The 11,176-nt window shown below is 16.3% G+C and overlaps 1 protein-coding gene across 1 annotated transcript, besides 4 other annotated features; it reads left to right on the top strand.

Annotated features, from left to right (window-relative positions):
* Positions 1-2,418: 2,418 nt before the first annotated feature.
* PGAL8A_00474300 (hypothetical protein) lies at positions 2,419-2,805 on the top strand (the record flags this gene model as incomplete). Its single annotated transcript, XM_028673523.1, has 2 exons — positions 2,419-2,610; positions 2,701-2,805. The coding sequence occupies 2 exons, from the start codon at positions 2,419-2,421 to the stop codon at positions 2,803-2,805; spliced, it is 297 nt and encodes a 98-aa protein (XP_028529967.1).
* A 1,210-nt stretch (positions 2,806-4,015) lies between these two features.
* Positions 4,016-4,471: a repeat region.
* Positions 4,472-5,944: 1,473 nt separating this feature from the next.
* Positions 5,945-6,523: a repeat region.
* A 575-nt stretch (positions 6,524-7,098) lies between these two features.
* Positions 7,099-7,510: a repeat region.
* Positions 7,511-7,523: 13 nt separating this feature from the next.
* Positions 7,524-7,927: a repeat region.
* Positions 7,928-11,176: the final 3,249 nt, after the last annotated feature.

The raw sequence follows: 11,176 nt of genomic DNA on the forward strand, positions 1-11,176 counted from the left end.
CATGCAACTGATTTATAAAAAAAAAAAATTAAGAGTATTAATAAATCTTTTTATACTTAAATTATAACTTATTATTTTTTTTTTTTATAATAAGTTCTTCATTTTTATTAAACATAATATTTATGCAAATATTTAATATATTCATATTTTTATATAATGATTTAAGTATTAATACATTGTTTTAATGCTCATTTTCATTGTAATTTCAACTTAAAAACTATCATCTTATATTTATATTTTTTTTTTAATTTATATAGTATATAAGGTAGTACTTGCTATTATTAGTATCCTAATATTTAATTTTTTTTTAAGACAAAGATTTTTTTTTTAATACATTTTTTTTATGAATTATTTTATTTAGAATTAATTTTTCAATTAAATTTTTTTTTGTTTCACGCAAATGAGCAAAAAATAAAAATAGATTAATGTTAGAAAATATAAAGAAAATAAAATGAACCTAAAAAAAATATATAAAAGGAATGATTTATATTTTCCGTATTAATAAATTTTTTTAAGAATAACGCATTTGAAAAGAAATATTTTTATAAATAATATAAGGAATGATAATGAATATAAAATTTTTTAGCCATTCCTTATTTAAATACTTTATGTTATTAATTTTTTTTTCTTTTCTGTAAAAAATATACGAAATAAAAAATATGATGCTTAAAAAAATGATTATATATTTCACATATTCATTGAATAAATTCTAAAAATTTACAAAGGAATGTACATAGGATAATTTGCAAAAAAAATGTTGTAATTTTTAGTACAAAACTATATATTAACTTAATAAAAAGTAATAAAATAAAATAAACTATTAAAATTAATGAAAATTTTATAACTATTTATTTGATAATGTAACATTTCTATATGTTTCTATTGTGATTTTTTCTTTTTTTTTTTTGTAAGTTAACAACATTTAAAAGAAAAATTTAAATTACATTAATAAAATTTATATTTCGAATTTTTTATAATAAATAATATATATATCTAAATAAGTTTATATAATATTCCGTTATTTTTGTTAAAATTTAAGAGTAAAATATTTTTTTTTCTTTTTTTAGCAAATATTCCTTTAAAATTAAGAATCAAATATTAAGTAAAAAAAAAAAATTATTAGATATAACATATCTATGTATTTAAAAGTTTTACCATTAGTTAATTTTTTATTTAATTTTTATTTTCCTAATAAAAAAATTTTTTTTCTTATATTAGTATAAATAATTTGTTACATTCATAATAATAATGAAAATTAATGAAGTAATTGTATATTTCATAACAAAAGTTTTAAAGCAATAATTAAAGAATCAATATAATAAAAAAAGAAATTAATTATATACATGCTGATAAAATAATAATAAATTTAAATAAACAAAGTAACAATTAATATTTATATCTTTTTATTATAATTTGTTAAAATTTAAAATTATTGATATTTTGTTATATACTACTAAAAGTGTTTCTACAATAACATGAACTAAAATAACATACATGTTAAAAAACATTATATACTAAAAATAGCTCACTAATGAAATAAATTAATAACAAATTAGAATTGCTTAAAGAAGAAAAAAAAAAAAAAAAAAATTATTATTTATTTGTGTCACTTTATAATTTAAAAAAAAAAAAAATAATATATAATGATGAGCAATATTTTAATATTTTATTTGAATTAGTAAATTTTTTATATTTACAGTTAATAACTCTATTAATTCTATTAATTATTTTAAATTTGTAAAAAAAAAAAAAATTAGTATAATTAAAAACATTTCTAAAAAAATCTCTTTTTTTTTAAAAAATTAATTTTTTTTTAAATTTAATATTAAATTAAATATATATGAAAAATATTTAGTAAACATGAAAGAATATAATGAGTGCTTTAATTTTTCGTATTCTTTTATATCTAATTATTTTTTTCTCAATATAGGTTTTAAATAAAATATAATTATTTTTTATTTAAAAGAATATGTTTTATTAATGTATATTTACTTAAATGTTAAGTTATTTTTAGTTAATTTTTATGATTCTATAATTATTTACATAAAAACAATATATCTAAATTAAAAAATCCTAATTTTTCTTAAATACCTATTTAACCTTCTCTAAAATTTATTTTATAGAAAATATATATAATGGGTGTTATTAATTATTTAAGGTTAAAAATGAAGTTTCAATTTTTAAGTATATTTTTTTTTCGTAATATTAATCTACCAATATTTTAAATGAATTTAAACTAATATAATATGGAACATTTCTTCTTTATTTATTATTTTTTTTTTTTTCACAATTTTATATATATAATCAATATAATATATTTTTTTTATATAAAAAGTTATCAACAATATTTTGGTTTGAATTTAACTACATTAAAGTAAATTATGTTATAAATAACATTAAATATATCATTTATTTATTATGTCCTATAACCAAAGTATCACCACTGCAACTCCTGCAGTACCTTTAAACACTACTTTAGAGGATAAGATACATAATATAACTAATATTAATTATAAACCTATAAAAACGTATAAACTTTTATTTTTTATTTTTGTTGTAATTTACCTTATTGTAAAATTGTTTTCTTGTAGATTATTTCGATGTGTTCAGGTAATTTAAAAAAAACGTTTAAAAATGCATATTTACATTTCCATTTTTTTTTATATATATTCAAGTAATTATAATTCTATCAAAATAAAGGCACATCACAGACGACGTAGGAATGATAATTTTGATTTAATATCTGTAGATTCGGGGTATTTTGAGAATTTTCACGAAGATGAACAAGAAGAAAATGTAGATTAATCCTAAATGTCTCCATAAATCTTAGGAATTCATTGTAACTTATTTTAAATATATTGATTATATTTATTTTTTTTTCATATATTCTTATAAATAAAATATATTATATAATATACTTTATAATTAAATTTATAAATTTGTTCTCATTTTATTTTTTTTAATTTTTTTTTTTGAAAATATATGTTAATAATACATCGAATTCAAATACTTTTCATTATTTCTTTTTAATTATTTGGGTAAATAACAAATGAGTAATAAAATAAATATTTCTTTTTCTTTTTTTAAAAAATCAGTGCTTTATTGAATAGATGTGTAAATTTATATGCACTATTTCTTAAATGGTATTAACTATTATTATAACTAATAAATATATAATTTATATTATATGTCTATCACTATCCATACAATAAAAATATTTCTTATATTTATAATCACTCTACAAATGTTTAATAAAATGTTCTATTTATCTTTTTCAATACTTTAATTTTTATTGAAAGGATAAATAAAGAGTTATCCAAAAACATATCTATATAGAACTTTAAAATTAATTTTTTTCTTGTCATACATTTTTATTTATTGAGTAATCAATCATATGTTATTTTTATATAATAAAATAATTAAATAATGAAAAGTTCATAATGAATTAATGTGATTAAGGTTCTAGAGAAATAAATTTAATCTATAATGTTTTTTTAAAATGTTTTCCTTTTACATTGTGTAATATGCAGACATACATACGATAATTTAATTAATAATTATGACTATTTTATGCTAGCTTCTATAGAGGTTCTAGGATTAATTTCTCTTATCATTTTGAAAGGGGATATTAATTAATATATTAATTCATTAATGCATATTGTTTTATTTCTTTGCTTCTTTTTTTGTGTATTTATTTATATAAAGAATATTATTATATAAATTTTTATGTTTATTAAAAAAATTATGTAGTACAATAAAATAGTTATTAAAATATTATGAAATTTTTTTTTTTTTTCATTTATATTAATTTTCAAAATGATAATTGGAATTTCATTAAAAGTTATGTTACTGGTTTATATTGAGTAATATCTGTATGGAAAATAAAAAAATAACCATGCAAGCGCAAGGTAAAAAAAAAAATTATGTAATTTTTTTTGTTTTCTTTTTGTAAACTTAAAATACAAGAAAAAAGTTTATTAACTTTTTTTTTTTTTTTAAATGATTTAATAATCTCAAAATAAAAAGAAAAGATGCTTAAAATGTTTCTTTGTAATGAATTTCTCTTTAATTTATACAAGAAATTTTAATATTAACGATAATAAAATTTTCATGTTTTGTAGTTATATTTAATTTATTTTGTTAATTACTTATGTTTGTTATTTTGATAGTAATGAATTTAAATTACTAAAAATTATTCATAACATTAAAGTAAAATGAATATTATTAAAAATCAATAATCAATGATAACTTAAATTTTTAATAAAGATAGAGATTTTTATTAAAATAAATAAATTCCTCTTAAAAACAATAAATTCTCAATAATGTATACTATGTAAATATAGTTTACTAATTCATATAATTAAAATTATATTTTAATTCATTAAATAAGTACAAACATCTTTACCTATTCTTTATTAATTGTTTTTTTCTATACGCTAGGAATGTCATTGAATAGACTATTAATAAATCATTTAATAGTTTAATTATTTTTCGTTCTTTCTTAGTATTTTTTTAAAAAAATAATGACTTAAAAAAAAAAATTACTTTTTTTTTTGAGCGGGCGATGACACATAATAATTTTTTTTATGTATTATTAATGAAGTAATGTTAAAAAATACATTCATAGAATATCCTGTAAATTAACCAAAATAGTATTTAAGTAGTGTAATTAATATTTCATATTATTAAAAAAAAAAAAGTCAAATAATTTTTTTAATATTTTTATTTTAATAAACATATAATAAATAGAGCTTTCTCTAATTACTCTTTATTAATCAATTTATTCAATACTAAGTCATTTAGCGAGTAATTAATAAATTAGACATTATGTAAATTAATTTAAATAATAAATAATTTAATTTTTTTTATTTCAGTATAATTTATTGAGTTTTCTCCACATTCTCTTTATTAATTTGTTTGTTCATTACTACTAAAGTCACTGAACATGCAACTAATAAATTACTAATATTATGTATATTTTATAAACATGTGTTAACTACATTTCAAAAAGTATTCATTCTTTTTATAAAGATTTTTCTGTTTCTATGTGCAAACATAAAATTATTGTGCGTATCATCGTGCATATTTCCCTCAATCACTCTTAATTAACTTGAATACTTAAGAAATACTTTAAAATAAGTCACTATCATTTCATACTTTTTCAAAGCGTTCAATGAAGCCTTATATTACCGAAGGGATTTACTGTTTGAGTATTTAGTTTATAAATAATATTATTGATCTTTATTCATTAATATTTAAATAAATAAAGTGATTAAAAAGATTTTTATTTATTTATGCTAAAATGAAGAGAAAACGTATGAGCTAAAAATATATGTATATAAAAAAGTTTTTACAATAAAAAAAATACTCACCCTAAAAATAAATATACTAAAAAAGAAATAGACTTACTATGTTATTTTTTTTTTCGTACATACAATTATACAAAAATAATATATATTTCTTTTTTTTATATGTGATTTTGACTTAAAAAAAAAAATTTTTATAATTATGATTTTATTTTCTTTTTTTTTTTTTACGTGAAGGGTGACGTAAAATATTTTTTTTATGAAATATTAAAAATGTAATGTTAAATATTATACACATAATGTATTATACAAATTAACTGAAATAGCAATCAATGTAATTAATATTTAATATTAAGTAACAGATGTTCACAATCTACTTAATATTTTAATTAAAATGAAATAACTAAAGGTCTTCTCTACGTATTTTTTAATAATTAGTTTGTTCCGTACTAATAAAATGAATGAACAACAATTATTGAATAACTATTCAAAGAACATTATAGTAATTTAAAATACCGAAATTAATAAAGAAAATATATAGGAATTTTTAACTTATATATCATAAAATTTATTCGAGTAAATAACTATGTGCTTATTATGCAATTATTTATTAAGAATAAATATATCGTATTTATTATATATCTGATTTATTAACTAAGTGTTCGGTGACTTTACTAAAGTACTGAACAAACAAATTAATAAAGAGCATGTAGAGTTGCCTCTACGGTTTTGATATATTTATATATATTTTTAAATGCTTTGAATGAATGATCCTTAATTATGTAATCTACTTCATTCAGCATTCTTTAATTTCAATAGGCATTTATTTAATTTAATAAAAATCTTTATTTTTATTAAAAATTTAAATCCTTATTGAACATTAATTATTAATTAATTGTAAATTATTAGTTTATTTATTATGAGTTACATTCAGCAATTAATATATATTACTGTTGAATTAACAAACATGAATAATTATTTGTAAATATCAAAAATTATACAAATATTAATAACATGAAAATTTTATTGTTATTTTTGTATAAAATTTTCTTTTATAAAATTCAACACAAAAACTATTTCATTTCCTTCACTAAAAAAAAATTTTTTTCTTTTTTTGTTTTTTTATTTATTTATTTATTAATAACAAATATTTTTCTAATTGATTTTTTTAATCAATTTTTTTTCCTGACGATCTTTGCATTTTTTTTTAACAAAATTTTTACTGACAGTCTTTATACTTTTTTTTTAAAAAAAATGTAGAAACAAAAATAAATCATCAATATTTTTTTTTTTGTGTGTGTGCATGACCAACTTCGTATTCTTCATTTAACTAACCCTTTTATTTTCCAAGAAGGTTAATAAAGCCTTTTATTAACCAGGATTTGAATACAAATAGCATAATGCGCTATGAATTACTAGAATATAGACAATATAAAATAAATCATTATAGAGGAAACAATCAATGAAAACAGTAATGATCTTTTCTATATAAAGTAACTAAAATTAATCATAGAAAATTAAGGGAATCACCTATATGCTCTTTGTTAATAAAAGACATCATTATCCTTTTCGAGAATAAGGAAAAATAGCTTTGTGGAAAACAAATTGCTAGACATAAAAGCTATAGATAAAAAAAAATAAATTGGATGTTAATTTTTTTTGTTTTCTTTTTGCAAAATTTAAAAGACATAAAAAATATATTTGTTTTTTTTTTAGAAAATGATTTAATTGGTCTAAAAATATAATAAAGAATTTTTCAATGAAAAGTTTATTCTAGTATATATTTGTTTTAAAATTATTTATAAGAAAATTTTACATTAACAATAACAAAATTATCATGTTTGTTATATTTATATAATTTAATTTATATCTTAATAATTATATATATTCGTTAACATTAAAGAAATGTATTTAAATCGTTAAGCTTGATTCATAACATATGTAAAATATATGTAATAAAAATTGATAATTATAAAGAATTTAAATTTTTTATAAAAATAAGAATTTTTATTAAAGTAAATAAATTTTTCTTAAGAATAATAAATGTTCAATGAAGTAAACTATATAAATGCAGTTTACTGGTTTATAGCATTAAAACTAAATTTAGGTTAATCAAATTAGTAGAGGAAACTCTACATGTTCTTTATTAATATGTTTATTCATTTCTTTAGCATAATTATTCAACAGACAATTAATAAATCAGTAATAGATTTTCGTTTAAATTTATATAAAAAAATTTATTCTTAACAATAATAAAATTTTCATGTTTTGCAGTTTTAGATAATTCGTTTTATAATTACTTATGTTTGTTAATTTGAAAGCAATGAATATGAATTGCTTATTATTATTCATAATATTATAAATAAAATATGCGTAATTAAAATCTACAAACAATGAGGATTTAAATTTAAAAAAAAAAATGGAGAATTTTATTAAAAAAAGTAAAAATTTCTTAAAAAAAATAAATGTTCGAAGTACACGATATATATAAAACAATTTACTAGATTATAGTATTAAAATTACACATTAATTCTTTTAGTAAAGCAAAATCTGTTCTGTCTTTATTAATCTGTTTGTACAATACTCTAGCAAAGTTAATGAATAGACAATTAATAAATCAAATGCTCTAGCAAATTCATTGTACTGATAATTAATAAATAAAAAATTACGCTAAAAAATAAATATAGATATATTTTGTTAATCTTTTTTGTTGTATGTGTATTTACAATTATAAAAAAAAAAAAAAAAAAAAAAAAAAAAAAACATTATGATAGCATTTTTATTTTTTTTCTTTACTTGAATAATGCGGAATGTTTTTATTTTATGAAATATTAAAAATATAATGCTAAAATTTATTCATAAAGAGTATTAAGTGAATAAAATTATATAGTAATATTCTAATGAAATTAATGTTTAATATTAATTGATAAAAGTGTATACTTTGTTTAATTTTTTATTTTTTTTAAAATAAGACGAGTTCTCTCCTCATGTTCTCTACTTAGTTGTTTTCTTAGTCTAATGAAAACATTGAAAGAAAAATTAATAATAAATATTCCATATTCATTAATATATTAAGCAAAATATAAAAAAAAGAAAAAATACATGTCTATAAAATAATAATTCAATTTATTTTTCAGATAATTAAAGTATATTCTGTCTTATAATATATTTAATGGAATTAGTCTATAATTCATAATAAAATTAATTACTTCTTTTCTTATGTATTGTATTCTTATTATTATAATTTTGCTTTTAGGTTATATCATATAGGTAGATCCTAAGAATTACATAAATTCAAGCACATGTAGAAGTTATTTAATCAAAATAATGTATCAATTTTGTTTATCATAATTTGGAATATTTTCTTTATTTTTTATATTATTGGTTTTTTGATTTTTTTTCTATTATAACATGTGTTAATATTAATATAAAAAAAAATACAGAAAAAAAAAAGCATTAATAAAATTTATTTTGTATCTTTACCTAAAAAATAAAAATAAAAACATGCATCATTTTCTGAATGACAACATGAAATTTTATTTTTATTTTTTCTATTTAATATAATTTTATTTAGTTATTTAATAAAATTCATTTCTTTTCATGTTTGATGTTACCTAACATGAGAAGCAAAAAATTTCCATATATATTACTTTTTCGAAATTTTTATTTATACTATTGTATATATATATGCTTAATTATTTATATAAAAAAAAATTTAAAAATGCTGTATTTATATAAAAATTAAAAACTTAATATAATTATTTACATAATTTTAAATTTGTGTTATAAATATGTATCTTTTTTTTTTGTAATTAAACATACTTATTTCATATACACTTATATAAAAATCCAATATTATACTAAAAATCAGTCGTTTTCATATTTCACTAAAATATAAACTTATATAATAAAAAAGCAAACAAATTTAACTGCTCATACAGATAAAATAAGTAAGACATCATTAATTATACATTTAAAATTGTTTTTTCTCAATAAAAGATCTATAATTTTAAAAAAATGATTTATTTTAGGTTTGCATATTTTTCAATTCACTTTTTTTTGGATTATTAAGTTCATATTACTATTTTATTATTATTTCTTTATTATATAAATATGTTAAAATTTATTTTTTAAAAATAAAAATTGACATGTTAATATACTCGTTGAAAATTTTATACATATAACAAAATAACTACATTTCCATGTAATAAATTTCTAACGTCTTCCATGTATTTTATCCTAAAATTCTTGCAAATAATGTAAAACATAGATTATTTGCAACTCAAGAAATCACAATTTTAACAATTTATTTATGTAAAATATTAAGATTTTCTATATTAAAAAGTAGTTGAATTTTTTAACTTTTGTATATATGTATATCATTTAAATAGAAATTAATCTGTGTAACATTACATTATTATTTTAGTTTTAAAATATATAAATCTTTGCAGTATACTGTAGTCTCTGTTAAATTAATAATGTTTTTTTCAATATTCAGACTAAGCAGCTTTTCTAAAAGAAAAATATAAAATTTATTTTATATTTTAAAAAAAAATTGTTATATATTTAAATAAAAAAACTATATTTAGTATATTAAAAAAACATAGATGTATTCAAATATTCAAAAAATTCTAAATATAAATTATTTGCTGATTAAAGCTAATAACAACATTAATGTTAATCATGTAATATATTCAGTTAAATACATATACTTTTTAGTAAATACAAATCATAAATATCTCACATGATATATAACATATAAATCTTTGATATATGTACGTTCTAGTTACTATTAATAGTGCTATTATTATCATTAGGTTGATGAATTTTATACAAATGATTCAGATGCAAGCAATAAATTTTTGCTTTACATAAACATATTTTTTTTTTTTTATTTTTACGTTGTTTCTAATTTATATACAAAATGTGAGGACATGAAAATAATTTATATTACATTTTTGTTTTTGAAACTCATTAATATTCAGTTGCATCCTTATATCGATATCAAAATAAAATTTACTAATTAAGCCGTTGGTAGAATAAGAATGATATTATTAATTAAATAAATTTCATTATAACTACTGTAATAAATTAAATTGTATAATCATTTTTATTTTTATATGTTATTACATATAAAAATATTATTGATTTTATGGGATTAAAAATTACATTTATCATATTTTTATATCTAAAAATTTATTATTATATCACAATGCTATTCATTCTTTGTTGAAGCATTATTATTTGTTTTATTACTATAATTTATATTATACTAAGTTATATTTTTAATTATTATTTCTTTTATAATTGTAAAATATAATTTCTCCAAATGCAATATTTTTTTTTCATTTTTTTTATCTTTTATTCTTTATATTCAATTTTTCTTTTCTATTATTTTTTCTTTCACCTTTTTTTTTATAGAGTTTTTTTTTTTATTATATTCTTTTTCCTATTTTTTCCGAGTCAATTATTTTTTTATGGCAATTAAATTTATTAAGATTTATTTACAAAAAATATTTGTGCATGCAAAAAAGTTAATTTTTGTTATAAATTTTTTTTCTTTTGCTCATATATTTTTTATTTGAAATAATACCTTTTGAACAGTTACTAATAAAATTCATCAATATAAAAATAAAATTTTCTATTATTTGAGGGGTAAAATGATTATCATAAGTCACTAGAGTTTTATTATTTTTTGTTTGTGTAAAATTTTTTTTTTTTTATTCTAAAATTATATCCCTAGCATAATAAATATAATTCATTTGTGAAAGTACACAATTATTTCTGTATTAAAGATATATAGCATTCAAGAAATACTAATATTGACCTCTTCATTAATACACAAAAAATTAAAAAAAAAAATAAATTAG

This window comes from Plasmodium gallinaceum, assembly GCF_900005855.1.
Source record: "Plasmodium gallinaceum strain 8A genome assembly, contig: PGAL8A_v1_134, whole genome shotgun sequence".
Taxonomy (NCBI): domain Eukaryota; phylum Apicomplexa; class Aconoidasida; order Haemosporida; family Plasmodiidae; genus Plasmodium; species Plasmodium gallinaceum.